Source organism: Schistocerca gregaria, chromosome 11 (genome assembly GCF_023897955.1).
Source record: "Schistocerca gregaria isolate iqSchGreg1 chromosome 11, iqSchGreg1.2, whole genome shotgun sequence".
NCBI classification, from domain to species: Eukaryota; Metazoa; Arthropoda; class Insecta; order Orthoptera; family Acrididae; genus Schistocerca; species Schistocerca gregaria.
In genome coordinates this window covers 92216821-92231868 of record NC_064930.1, presented here as the reverse complement: position 1 = coordinate 92231868, position 15048 = coordinate 92216821, and the positions used below count along the sequence as shown (strand labels likewise).

The window sequence follows — 15048 nt, the reverse complement described above, 5'->3', positions numbered from 1 at the left end:
TTGCCATGCCATTTCCACCTGGCGCCTCAGTTGGACCGGCGTTCATGCTCGACGTGCAGACCGCGTGAGACGACGCTTCATCCAGTCCCAAACATGGTCAATGGGGGACAGATCCGGAGATCTTGGTGGCCAGATAGTTGACTTACACCGTCTAGAGCACGTTGGGTGGCACGGGATACATGCAGACGTGCATTGTTCTGTTGGAACAGCAAGTTCCCTTGCCGGTCTAGGAATGGTAGAACGATGGGTTCGATGACGGTTTGGATGTACCGTGCACTATTCAGTGCCAGTGTAGGAGATGGCTCCCCACACCATGAAGCCGGGTGTTGGCCCTGTGTGCCTCGGTCGTATGCAGTCCTGATTGTGGCGCTCACCTGCATGGCGCCAAACACGAATACGACCATCATTGGCACCAAGGCAGAAGCGACTCTCGTCGCTGTAGACGACACGTCTCCATTCGTCCCTCCATTCACGCCTGTCGCGACACCACTGGAGGCGGGCTGCACGATGTTGGGGCGTGAGCGGAAGACGGCCTAACGGTGTGCGGGACCGTAGCCCAGCTTCATGGAGACGGTTGCGAATGGTCCTCAGGAGCAACAGTGTCCCTAATTTGCTGGGAAGTGGCGGTGCGGTACCCTACGGCACTGCGTAGGATCCAACGGTCTTGGCGTGCATCCGTGCGTCGCTACGGTCCGGTCCCAGGTCGACGGGCACGTGCACCTTCCGCCGACCACTGGCGACAACATCGATGTACTGTGGAGACCTCACGCCCCACGTGTTGAGCAATTCGGCGGTACGTCCACCTGGCCTCCCGCATGCCCACTATACGCCCTCGCTCAAAGTCCGTCAACTGCACATACGGTTCACGTCCACGCTGTCGCGGCATGCTACCAGTGTTAAAGACTGCGATGGAGCTCCGTATGCCACGGCAAACTGGCTGACACTGACGGCGGCGGTGCACAAATGCTGCGCAGCTAGCGCCATTCGACGGCCAACACCGCGGTTCCTGGTGTGTCCGCTGTGCCGTGCGTGTGATCATTGCTTGTACAGCCCTCTCGCAGTGTCCGGAGCAAGTATGGTGGGTCTGACACCGATGTCAATGTGTTCTTTTTTCCATTTCCAGGAGTGTATGATGGTATTTTTTCGCAAGAACGGGTCGCGTCACAGATATGAAGGTCATCTTAATTTTTTTTAATGGGTAATTATTTTCTGATAGCGGCTATCGAGACGAATTCAATAATGTCTTTGAATGGCAACTAAGGTCACATTGGTGGTATAAACGTCCATTTACAAAAGGTGTTCAAAATAATGACCATTGGTATCAGTAGCCGGCTGGAGTGAATGGGCGTTGCTAGGCGCTTCAGTTTGGAACCGAGCGACTGCTGTGGTCGCAGGTTCGAATCCTGCCTCGGGAATGTCGGGAATGGATGTGTGTGATGTCCTTAGGTTAGTTAGGTTTAAGTAGTTGTAAGTTCTAGGGGACTAATGACCACAGCAGTTGAGTCCCATAGTGCTCAGAGCCATTTGAATTTTATCCTCCCCCTCTCCCCCTCTCCCCCTCTCCCCCTCTCCCCTCTCCCCCTCTCCCCTCTCCCCTCTCCCCCTCTCCCCCTCTCCCCCTCTCCCCCTCTCCCCCTCTCCCCCTCTCCCCCTCTCCCCCTCTCCCCTCTCCCCCTCTCCCCTCTCCCCCTCTCCCCCTCTCCCCCTCTCCCCCTCTCCCCCTCTCCCCCTCTCCCCCTCTCCCCTCTCCCCCTCTCCCCCTCTCCCCCTCTCCCCCTCTCCCCCTCTCCCCCTCTCCCCTCTCCCCCTCTCCCCCTCTCCCCCTCTCCCCCTCTCCCCCTCTCCCCCTCTCCCCCTCTCCCCCTCTCCCCCTCTCCCCCTCTCCCCCTCTCCCCTCTCCCCTCCCCCTCTCCCCCTCTCCCCTCTCCCCCTCTCCCCCTCTCCCCCTCTCCCCCTCTCCCCCTCTCCCCCTCTCCCCCTCTCCCCCTCTCCCCCTCTCCCCCTCTCCCCCTCTCCCCCTCTCCCCTCTCCCCCTCTCCCCCTCTCCCCCTCTCCCCCTCTCCCCCTCTCCCCCTCTCCCCCTCTCCCCCTCTCCCCCTCTCCCCCTCTCCCCCTCTCCCCCTCTCCCCTCTCCCCCTCTCCCCCTCTCCCCCTCTGCCCCCTCTGCCCCCTCTGCCCCTCTGCCCCTCTGCCCCTCTGCCCCTCTGCCCCTCTGCCCCTCTGCCCCTCTGCCCCTCTGCCCCTCTGCCCCTCTGCCCCTCTGCCCCTCTGCCCCTCTGCCCCTCTGCCCCTCTGCCCCTCTGCCCCTCTGCCCCTCTGCCCCTCTGCCCCTCTGCCCCTCTGCCCCTCTGCCCCTCTGCCCCTCTGCCCCTCTGCCCCTCTGCCCCTCTGCCCCTCTGCCCCTCTGCCCCTCTGCCCCTCTGCCCCTCTGCCCCTCTGCCCCTCTGCCCCTCTGCCCCTCTGCCCCTCTGCCCCTCTGCCCCTCTGCCCCTCTGCCCCTCTGCCCCTCTGCCCCTCTGCCCCTCTGCCCCTCTGCCCCTCTGCCCCTCTGCCCCTCTGCCCCTCTGCCCCTCTGCCCCTCTGCCCCTCTGCCCCTCTGCCCCTCTGCCCCTCTGCCCCTCTGCCCCTCTGCCCCTCTGCCCCTCTGCCCCTCTGCCCCTCTGCCCCTCTGCCCCTCTGCCCCTCTGCCCCTCTGCCCCTCTGCCCCTCTGCCCCTCTGCCCCTCTGCCCCTCTCCCCCTCTGCCCCTCTCCCCCTCTCCGCCTGTCGACAGCAGGGGCGACCGTCACTGGCCCCTGCCCTGCACCCACTGTGCGATTCCTTTCTGTCTGCTCTGTGTTCGACCACCCGTTCCATCTTCCTAAAGTGGAAAAATGTTTGCTTCAGCTGAAAGAGGTCAGTGTAACAGCGTGTCGTAAATGTAGGTTACAATCAGGTAATACGTAGGGAGATGTATAGCTTCCTTATTTGTGATGTGTTGAATCTATCGCCATAAGCTTTTCGCTTCACTTGAGTAGCGGATCGATTTACGGTGCTGTCGTTGGGAAAAGTTAGCGCAGGACTGTTGGTATGGGACCGTGTCTCAGGTGCACAGAGATAAGATGGTAGGTGTCGGGTTACGTGCTGCACCTCACAAACGTTGTCAAAATAGGTCTGGACTGCAGAATGAGTCACACGGCAGAACAGTAGAAACCTAAGACCAAAACGATAAGAGTACTCACGGTCCGTCAGTTTACTCTGTTGCAAACCATCCAGTGTTTCAAATACCGGCTTGTCTCGGTGCAACCGCAATCCTAAATCGAAGCATTAATTGAGCAAGTGGAGGAAAAAAGAGAGGGTCGAACATAAACTCCGCAGACACCGTGACTTTGGCACTATGAAGGAACTCTCACGTGCTGGACTACAAAGTTATAAACTGGTGTAACACCTGCTAGTCATCTATCAGAAGAACCTTCGTTTGTGTGTGTGACCGTAATCATTTGGAACTATAAATATGTGCATGAAGACATTAAACGGTAAGGTCCTGTGCTAATTTACCTTCAGTGTACGAATCAAAACATTTTGAAGTCCAGTCGATGAAGTCAGTCCTGCGTTACAGCAGTAGTGTTCCTGAGCGGGCCTAACACGCCTCTGGAATCTGTGGGATACAGAGTCAGAAAAATCTCATCAGTCGCAGGTTTGCGAGTTCCGTATGATTGTGTTGAAGAACGAGTGATCTGACACTAAGATAGAAAGAATTTGCTATGTTTGTCATTTTTTGCTGTTATGTGAACTACGCATGTGGTAAACATGCAGTGAAATTGGTCAGGACCAAAGCAACATTGATTTATCGCTAAGTGTGTGTCTGTGTGTCTGTGTCTGTCTGTGTGTGTAAACACCACCAGTCCCGCATGTTTTGTTTTTAGCCAAAGTGTGTTTCCCAAAATGTGGATACACCTTTTTATGGAAATAAATTTACTATTTGCGCTAGATGGACAACTATCAAAAATGTTCAGTAACTTTTCCTTTTTTAATACAATCTTCTTTCTATGATCAGAAATTAAAATGTTTCTTTCGAGATCGAGGGGCAGTTTTTCTCACACACGTATATAACAAATAAAAGTATACAGGCGACCTTCCACCTTCATTGCTCCCACCTGGCCCGTGTTAATTCGTGACTTCTGCAGAATTGTTTCGAATTGCTGTTTTTAAAACGGATTCTTCAGTGACTGTTATCAGTGAAGCGAAGTAAACTCAATAAACAGATAGTTATTTCCTGTCTGATTCAAACGACGAGTCTGGGCATCTAATGCACACAGTCTACACTGTCAATATAAGCAGTTATTGAGAAGTTCTTAGCCGGCAGCGGTGGCCGAGCGGTTCTAGACTCTTCAGTTCGGAACCACGCGGCTGCTACAGTTGCAGGTTCGAATCCTGCCCCAGGCATTGATGTGTGTGCTGTCCTTAGGGTAGTTAGGTTTTTCTCAGTTCTAAATGTAGGGGACTGATCACCTGAGATGTAAAGTCCCATAGCGTTTAGAGCCATTTGAACCATGTTTTGGGAACTTCATCAGCGAAAATTAGACCTTGTAGTTGAGAAACTGCATCAATGAAGTTTATCTACTGGTATCAGTACCATTTGCAATGCCGAGGTACCGTGACTTCATGTACAAAATGATAGTATAAATGTTATTTGAAGGGAGAGGATATTCTCAAGGGCTGGCTCTGACATGTTGTGCTGTGCTTGGTTTTTGGATGCTCTCCTGTTGGACTACTTGAGAAGTGCTGAGAATGAGTTTCAGGCTGAGTAGGCCTGTTTCCCAAAGCCAATGTTTCCCAGAAACACTCTCCAGGTTTCAGTAGGTCGTTGATCCCATGTGTGAAACAACTCCTGCAACGCTACATGCACGACTGCTTGTTAAGTGACGAATGATACAGATTCCAGTCATAAAACAATGTTGTTATCTTGAATACTGTGTGAAAGGAAGAATATCTCATTGAATACAGTACTACTATACTTCTTTACAACCTTTTTAGTATTTAGATATGTCCATTTCAAACGCTTTCCAGACCAAGTAACATTCCGCTGTAGAAAAAGTTATGGAAATGAGGTACCTACCGCTTCTGGAGCTTGCCGTGAAAATAAAATGTGCTGAAAGGAAAGGTAACTCTTAAAAATGGCATTATTAAAGGTACGCAGCTGTTCACCAGTGACATCAGTCTGACACAGCCAGGATATGGCGGTGGGCCACATTTATCGACTGTCGCTCGAACCAGGTCTGCTTTCACTCGTAGAAGTATCGATAGTTAGCTGTAAGCTGAAAGGGCTGCTCGGTGATGACGTGTCACTTAGTAGACATTACTCTGTTAAACTACATGTATACAAAAAGTGGCGTAAGCTGTCAGGACAGAGGTTACATTCACTGCGTGAATACAGCACGAGCCAGTCTGCTGTGGACACAAAGCTGTACTGCCCAGCACACACTCACACACAGTGGTGTGTGTAGTCTGCAGATGGCGGCCTGTACGGGTTGCTGTGAGCCTGTTCACATAAAGTTGTGCAGTTGCCTCTGTGGCTGACCACAATGAGACACCTTTGAATAGTGTCACGCTGCATAGAGATGACGACCACGTAAGTCACTTTCGACGGACACCACGAGCTAGGTAGCGTACTGCAGAAACGTTCGAGGAGGGCGGCAACATCTTCAGTTTTCAATTGCTCATGTTGATCTGTTGAATTTTCTTTGTGTAGTAAAGCAGACTATTAGAGTAATCGCTGTTCATACCTCAGTATATTGCATATTTGTCACTTTTTTCTACATGCAAGCCAAATGTCACTTTCTCAACATAATTCTTTGTTTTCACAAAATCGATACAGTACACGGAAGATTCTGCTCTAAAGGCACGTTATATGAAAGAACAATGGGTCGCTGTGAGGGCTTGCATGGAAGATGTTCAGAAAACGAGGTGATCGAATCATGGGTGCTAGAGCGTTTGGCTGCTCACACCTCTCGCAGCCTCAGACCACCTCACGGCACCTCAAGCCAGGACTCGCGGCAGCCCCGGCTGGTCCCATAAAAATCTGAGTCTTCCCTCCTCATTTCGTCATTTTGTTCTCCTCTGTTCACCCGTTATATAAACCTCATGCAGTACTTGGATTATTCCCTTCTGTGACACACAGAAGGGTATCCCACCCTTGTCTGCCTGTCTCGATTGCTCTATGGCTTTACTATAGCCACCCAATGAGTACCACAGACTTTCATCCTACTTTAGCACGACCTATGACATTATCTATCCTACCTATTGTTGTTGCTATTCCACCTTGGACAGTCAGAACATTAAAAGTCTCTGAGGGCAAAATTTCTTTTTTTTCCTACACCATCTTACTTCTACATCTACATGATTACTCAGCAATTCACATTTAAGTGCTTGGCAGAGGGTTCATCGAACCACAATCATACTATCCCTCTACCATTCCACTCCCGAACAGCGTGCGGGAAAAACAAATACCTAAACCTTTCTGTTCGGGCTCTGATTTCTCTTATTTTATTTTGATGATCATTCCTACCTATGTAGGTTGGGCTCAACAAAATATTTTCCCATTCGGAAGAGAAAGTCGGTGACTGAAATTTCGTAAATAGATTTCGCCGCGAAGAAAAACGTTTTTGCTTTAATGACTTCCGTCCCAACTCGCGTATCATATCTGCCACATTCTCTACCCTATTACGTGATAATATAAAACGAGCTGCCCTCTTTTGCACCCTTTCGATGTCCTACATCAATCTCACCTGGTAAGGATCCCACACCACGCAGCAGTATTCTAACAGAGGACGAACGAGTGTATTGTAAGCTGTGTCTTTTAGTGGACTTGTCGCATCTTCCAAGTGTCTTGCCAATGAAACGCAAACTTTGGCTCGCCTTCCCCCACAATATTATCTATGTGGTCTTTCCAACTGAAGTTGCTCGTAATTTTAACATTCAGGTACTTAGTTGAATTGACAGCCTTGAGAATTGTACTATAAATCGACTAATCGAATGCCAACGGATTTCTTTTGGAACTCATGTGGATCACCTCACACTTTTCGTTATTTAGCGTCAACTGCCACCTGCCACACCATACAGCAATCTTTCCTAAATCGCTTTGCAACTGATACTGGTCTTCGGATGACCTTACTAGGCGGCAAATTACAGCATCATCTGCGAACAACCCAAGAGAACTGCTCAGATTGTCACCCCGGTCACTTACATAGATCAGGAACAGTAGAGGTCCCAGGACGGTTCCCTGGGGAACACCGGATCACTTCAGTTTTACTCGATAATGTCCCGTCTATTACTACGAACTGCTACCTTCCTGACAGGAAATCACGAATCCAGTGTCACAAGTGAGACGATACCCCGTAGACCCGCAGCTTGATTAGAAGTCGCTTGTGAGGAATGGTGTCAAAAGCTTTCAGGAAATCTAGAAGTACTGAATCAACTTGAGATCCCCTGTCGGTAGCGGCCATTACTTCGTGCGAATAAGGAGCTAGCGAGCTAGCTGCATTGCACAAGAACGATGTTTGCTGAAACCATACTGATTACGTATCAATAGAGCGTTTCGTTCGAGGTGATTCATAATGTTTGAATACAATATATGCCCCAAACCCTACTGCAAACAGGCGTCAAGGATATAGGTCTGTAGTTAGATGGATTACTCCTACTGCCCTTCATTAGAACTGGTGCGACCTGCGCAATTTTCCAATCTGTAGGTACACATCTATCTGTGAGCGAGTGGTTGTATATGAGTGCTAAGTAGGGAGCTTTTGTATCAGCGCAATGTGAAAGGAACCTAATCGGTATACAAACTGGACCTGAAGACTTGCCCATATCAAGCGATTTGACTTGCTTCGCAACCCTAAGCTATCTACTTCAAAGAAACTCATGCTAGCAGCTGTTCGTGTTTCAAATTCTGGAATATTCCATTCGTCTTCCCTGGTGAAGGAATTTCGGAAAACTGCGTTCAATAACTCCGCTTTAGCGGCACAGTCGTCGATAACAGTACCATCGGCACTGCGCAGCGAAGGTATTGACTGCGTCTTGCCGCTTGTGTACTTTACATACGACCAGAATTTCTTCGGATTTTGTACCAAATTTCGAGAGAATGTTTCGTTGTGAAACCTGTTAAAGGCATCTCGCATTGAAGTCCGTGCCAAATTTCGCTTGTCTGTAAATTTTAGCCAATCTTCAGGTTTTCGCGTTCTTCTGAACTTCGCATGCTTTTTCCGTTGCCTCTGCAACAGCGTTCGGACCTGTTTTGGGGATCAGTTCCATCTCTTACCAATTTATGAGGTATGAATCTCTGAATTGCTGTTGCTACTATATCTCTGAATTTGAGCCACATCTCGTCTACATTTGCATAGTCAGTTCGGAAGGAATGGAGATTGTCTGTTAGGAAGGCTTCTAGTGACACTTTATCCGCATTTTTAAATAAAATTATTTTGCGTTTGGTTCTGGTGGATTTGGAAGAAACGGTATTGAGCCTAGCTACAACGACCTTCTGATCACTAATCCCTGTATCAGTCATGATGCTCTCTATCAGCTCTGGATTGTTTGTGGCTAAGACGTCAAGTGTGGTTTCGCAACCATTTACAATTCGCGTGGGTTCGTGGAGTAACTGCTCGAAATAATTTTCGGAGAAAGCATTTAGGACAACCTCGGAAGATATTTTCTGCCTACCACCGGTTTTGAACAAGTATTTATGCCAACATACCGAGGGTAGGTTGAAGTCCCCACCGACTATAACCGTATGCACGTGTTATCATGCTCCGAAGTAACCAAATGACCTGAACTACGCTACACTTGGTCTGTAAGCAACCACATAACATAACTGTCTTGCAGTTTGTGTGCTCTCTTTCTCACACATTCATTTGACTGTAAAAAAAATTATTAGTACAAGAAACCACTAGAAACAACTGCGCATCACGGCTATTATCCACATGATAACCAATACCACAATATCAGAAAATCCGTAACTGGAGGTGAGAGGCCTCAGTGCTTGTAAACTCAAGTTTATGACAATAGATGACATTTGAAAAAGTAAGATTCAGCTTCAACCTACATGCATTTGTACTGGACTGGGACCCAGGACTCCCATCCAGCCACTACTCTCTCTGCTAAATAACCACGATAGATCTTAACAATCATTTTAACCACATGTACCAGCGCATGCGCATGTTCAAACATGATGGGGCATGAAGTTTTGTTTTTGGCAGGTATTGTGAATGAAGCACAATAAAATGTTATGAATCGAAATTTACCACCACTAGAGGGATGATGAAATTGAAATGCTTACACAAGAAAGCACTGCCCAACTGCATTTCGAACCCAGCACATATTATCGTTGTTTTTTATCTACATATAGATGTACAATGTCGGTTTACTTCAACACTGCCGGGATGTGCTGGTGTCTGACCTAGAAATTAGGCGAGGGAAAGTTCCGTGCTGCCTGGGACTCTTAACCCTGTACATGCTATCACCAACTGACGTCACACGAAGATGTGTTCACAGTGAAACAGTTCTTCACCAGCAACTAGGAGTGGAATTTATAAATCTGAACTGATGTGATAAAAAGTTCTATCCCTGATTGAGAGTCGAAACCCGCACCAGTCGCTGTTGTTGACATTTCATGCAGAAATGTTAAAAAACATAACTGCTTTTCACCTATAATTTGCAGTCCAAATGCCACAACCTGAAATTTCCCAATGTAAATTTCTGTACCTGACCACTGTTTAAAACCAGACCTGCGCTTTTTGTTGAAGCCTGGATGACTTTGGAATGTTGGGGACACCACAAAACGATGGAACTGTGTCGTCCGAAAAGTGTTTGACTACTACAGTCGCAGGTTCGAATCCTGCCTCACGCATGGATGTGTGTGATGTCTTTAGGTTAGTTAGGTTCAAGTAGTTCTAAGTTCTAGGGGACTGATGATCTCAGAAGTTAAGTCCCATAGTGCTCAGACCCATTTGAACCATTTTTGAAAAAAAATTTCTGTTGTAAGGAAGGTTAATGGTGAGCTTCCACTTGCTGGATTTCTGCCTCTGTCATGGCCCAACCTACACTGACTCTCCTCCAGTAGGTAGTGAAGGTACATCGTGTTTATTGTAGGTTAGGAAGAAAAGTGCAACCTTATGTTGCACGACAGAAGTTACCAGACCTGAAGAGGGCCTGTTCGTAGGTGTTAAGTGTTTGGCTGATCGGTGACTCGAACACAGACCTTATGCCTATGAAGCTAGAATCATTTCAACAGGCCTGTGGACTGCTCTCAGTGCAGTGCCATTGCTCTGTAGTTAACAAATGATGCTTCTCATTGGATGAGCATTGTTTCCCTGGAGGTTCATTCTTTTCTTTGTTAATCCATATCGATGTTCACTATTTCCCTCACCTGCTCAGTGTGTGCTTTCGACTTGATTTTGTAATCGCTGAAATAAAACTACATAACGGTCAGCTGCAGTACTGGCATTATAGAAAGATGCAAGAAGTGTTGTCTCCCATCTGAGCAGCTGTGACTTTGTAAGAGTTTATGGTTACACCAGCACTGGGTCATACAAAGTAAACTCGGCGACAAGTATCAATCAAATTCCAGAACGTTCTCCAGATGTCGTATTTATAAATGCAGTAGTGTGTAATTGTCAAGGGCAGTTAGTTATTTTCTAGTGTTTTATTTTTTTGATAGAGGCTTACAATTTTACTAAGACGCGCATTTGGTTTATAAGGAAGATAATCATAGGCAGTCACTATTGAGTTCTGAGAATGGGTACATTGTTATTCTGGAAGTCTCTTCCTTTGTTATATTTCCAAAAGAAATTTATTTTTCAGTGTGAGGTGGTATTAAGCTACTAAGCAGCTTTGTTTATACAATCCAATCTAATAGTTTTTATTACTATAATTTCTTCTGTTATTATTAACACCATCAATCTTGGCAAAGACGAGGCTTGTCTTCAGTAAATGTAGCTTACGCAGCATACATGATCCCTCCAGATAGATTCCAGGTGTAAAAATGGATCAGAGACTGTAGGGGCGTGGAAGGAGGCCTAGAAAAAACTATCATGCAATTGTGTAAGAAAGTGCACAAGTTTTTTCTCATGTAGCATACTACATTGATAATTAACTGAAACCAGGAGATCCATGCATAAGTTCGTAGAGATTTTGTTTGATGTGTTCTCGTACAGGTTGCAATATAAGTATATTAATCAATTGTAATTTTTTATTTGAAGCTGTAAATTATTCTTGAAGTGATGTATTGTATTTTTGAAAGTTATAAGGATTGTTGTGTACGCATTCGGAAACGGTACACGAAATATTTTGTGCATGTATGTCGTAAGTGTGTCGAAGAAATCACATCGGAAAATAGTTTGCCCATTTCGATAGGATTGTTTTCATGTGATGGTTTACTAGTATGGCCCAGTCGATTACTGGCAAGCGACCAATTAACTTTCGTGACATTTGAGTAAAATAGGAATTGTTGAAGAAAGAACAAAGTAATTTAGGGGTTAAACGTCCATCTATTGCAAGACCATGAGAGACAAAGCAGAATCTACAGATCCCAAATGTGGGGAAGGAAATAGTGCTCTTTCAAAGGAAAAGTCTCAGCATTTGTGTTGATCGATTTAAGGAAGTAAAGGAAAACGTAATTCAGGATGGTTGGGTGGACATGTGAACCATTGGGCCTTAGCTTTATAAAAATAAAATGTTGGTCCTCAGAAAAAAGTACAATTAAAGGCTAATGTGAGCCCTCAGAATATAACAGTACGCATCTGGTGTAATGAAGGTCTTTTCAGCTAAGAAATGCTTCCCAGGGGTATGTTTGTAGTAATTAGCATCTGTTGTAATCGTTATTGGCTGCGAAGATTTTCATTGTCTCATTTGAAATTGTAATATGTGCACATCAAACTAAAGGAGAAAAGTAATTACGATTTTTATCGCCTCTGCGTGTCTCGTCAACGACGACGGTCGGTGTTGGTTTGGACTCCGTCACAAACAAAACTTTTCAAGCCATCATTTCAGATTAAAACATGTCACTCCTAGCAACTGGCAAAATAATTCGTTAATCGACGTCTCCTTGTGTGCAGTCAAGAACGGTGCTGTGTGCAGGCTTAGATTCCCAAACCACTCAGAACTTTTCGTGCGTTATTTCCACTTAGACATGCGCACATCTCGCTACTGGTAAACTAAACAGATGTTTATCGTGTATTTGTAGCTAGAAAACAATGATAGGTGTAGGATTCAAATCCCAGGAAAGGAACAAAATTCTTTGTTTCAGCATTTCAGATTGTCATCTCGTTACCAGCGAAATATTTGGTATATAACGTATTATTGTGCTTAGTTAACAATCCTATTAGGTGCTGGGCTGAATCCTCATCGAAGACACAACTTTATGCTACGTCATTTCAACATGCACACACAGGCTTACCTGTTGCTGATATGATGTTTAAGAGCTTTCGTACTTATTAAGTCTAGTACAAAAGTTTTCGTCATCTTATTTCAAGTTGAAACTTAGTTTCTAAAATGTCATTTATTTCAATACACTAAAGTTTAGAAGCGCTGAAGACTCATGTAATTATGAAATCTTTCGCAATATTTACATTATCGTGATAGTCTGATTGTGGACTAAGTGTTGCAGATCCGTTTGTTCAAGTGGTGCCTTGTGGTAACCAATTTGTAGAGTGAAATGCCTGTACCAAAGAGAGATCAGAGGGACTGCAAGACACTAACACTATGTGAGTGGCTACAAATTAGGTGCAGTGGAATTCAGTCCGTTTGGATAGTTGTGAGGGTGATAGTACCTCAACTGACCTGTCCTGTAGTTATGTAATTACGTTTCGTGCAAGTGTTGGCCATTGTTTGTACCTTCTGGCTCTTCCTGGGTTTGAACTACCTGTTGGATAGTGCTGTGAGTGACTGATGTGGGGAGCTCAGATGGTGCATCTGGTATTAGCTTACTGGTAATTCATTTTTATTAAGTAGAGCGGTATCCCCGTGTTAGGCACGTGTCGTCTGCCGGTTGCCAGTGCTGGCTTTAGTGAGCCAGGTCCCCACGTGGACACGCCAGCCAGCTCACACTCTGCCTCTCTTTCTGTATTGCAGCGCACCAGCCGCTACGCAGCTGAGGCCCACTGCCACCGCCAGCAGCAGCACCACCACCACCACCACCACCACCACCACCACCACCACCACCGCACTGCCACCACTGGCGGCGCACCCCGCCAGACACCTGCTGCTGCCGCACCGCCCACGTGTCCTCCACCTGAAGAAGCCACTGCTCTTCCCATCATGTGGTGAGTTAACCCCCTCCCCCCCTCTTACACATTAGCACTACGTTGTAGAAAAGGTACAAAAACAGAAAAAGGAAATGTAAAGGCTCATTCTAGATTCAAGGAGCATCAGCAAGGTGAAACGTAAGGGAAGATGAGAGCACTGTATGTGTAACGCTGTATTGAAAAAATGTAAACATCTAAAAATTATGGGGTATAGGAATGCTGTAGCAGCCAGAAGAGTAAATGTAGATTTCAGAAAATGTAGGGTCTTGGTAGAAATGAGAATGGAGAAAGAATCCTAGAATTCTGGATTGAATTTGTGTTACTAAAAAGAGTTACTGTTCAAGAATTAAAACAAAAGGAATAGCCAGCGGAGAAGGTCCGTTCTGCCTAAGCTCTTCAGGGTCTGGACCACGTTGATTGCACCACTGTATAGCAGCCCCTCCAGCGGTCCACAACTCTTTTATGGATACGTTCGTGGCAAGCACGGGACCCCGAGCTCGTGCAGCTATCTTTCTTTTCCAGGCTGCATACCTTCCCTTTTCACGTCCCTCCTCCCCAGTCCTCCATCCTAATCCCCCCCTTTCTCCCTCTTTGTTGTATGTTTTGGGCCTAAATACAGAGACTGACACTTTTGAACGAATGAAGTGCTTTCCCTTCTTTTATGTTTACAATGTAAAGCATCTGTCCTTACTTTATCCTTCTTTCGTTGATCCTTCCCTTTATCTCCTCCACTGTGGCATTTGAGAATTTTTACCTTCTTTCCGTTCCTTTGTTCCTTCCTTTTCCTTTCTTTCCTCCCTGTGCGTCTGAAGGCCAACCCAAGCGTTCCCACACGTAGCCGGTGACGGGGTAACAAGTAATTCCCCACCTTTGGTAGACAAGTAAGACACATTCATACCACCTGGTAAAGGCCATACCCAGGGAGGGGTGATTACCCGAGCTGGTACCTTCCACATGTGCCTATTGTTCTCTCCTTCCGTTCCTTGGGAGATGTGCACTGAGGTGTGGACAATCACTTAAGGCGGAAGTGCCCTCAGAGAGGGCCCCCAATAAGAAGGAGCACGTCATCGGAGACGTCAGTAATCGTGGGGGATATTTTCGCAATGGTTTCTTCTACTTCTACACTTTCTGTACACAAGAGAAAGCTAGTTGAGTCTCAGCCACAGAAAATTGTCCGATCAGTGCCCAAGTTTCTACTTGTTTCTCAGTCTGACAGTCAAGACTTCTCAACAGTAAACACTTTCGTTATTCAGAAAGGTGTAGACACAACTGCAGATCCTGTGAAGTCTTGGTTCCAGTTACGAAATGGCGCCTTGTTCTTAGAAACACGCTCCAGGCACAAAAATTGCTTCGAACTACACTGTTACAGACCTTCCCTGTCTGGGTGGAAGCTCACCATACTTTAAACTCAACATGCAGTGTGGTTTATACAAGATCGCTTGATTATCTGATGAGGACATTCAAAATTACCTGTTGAATCAGGGAGTAACGGCCGCACATCAAGTAATGAAATGGATTGAAAACGGATTTGTACCAACCCTCACTCTCATCTTGACGTTTAACAGAGTTCAGCTTCCCTTGAACATTGAAGTAGGATATGAGATAATTTGTTTGCCCGTACATCCCAAATCCTACACATTTCTGTCAGTGTCAGAGCTTTAATCGTTCCAGACAGTCGTGTTCCAATATGGCCAAATGCGTTACATGTGGCAGATATGCCCAAGAGGGTGATTGTGCACCGCCATTCCCTCATGGCATCATCTGTATGGGCGACC

At 46.7% G+C, this 15048-nt stretch overlaps 1 protein-coding gene across 1 annotated transcript in view; it reads left to right on the top strand.

The window, feature by feature from the left end:
* LOC126295041 (uncharacterized) overlaps nucleotides 1-15048 on the top strand; it is a 113730-nt gene that overhangs the window by 25059 nt on the left and 73623 nt on the right. Inside the window, exon 4 of the mRNA XM_049987291.1 lies at nucleotides 13101-13291. Coding sequence (XP_049843248.1) covers nucleotides 13101-13291 — 191 coding nt within the window. The remainder of the gene's footprint in view (nucleotides 1-13100; nucleotides 13292-15048) is intronic.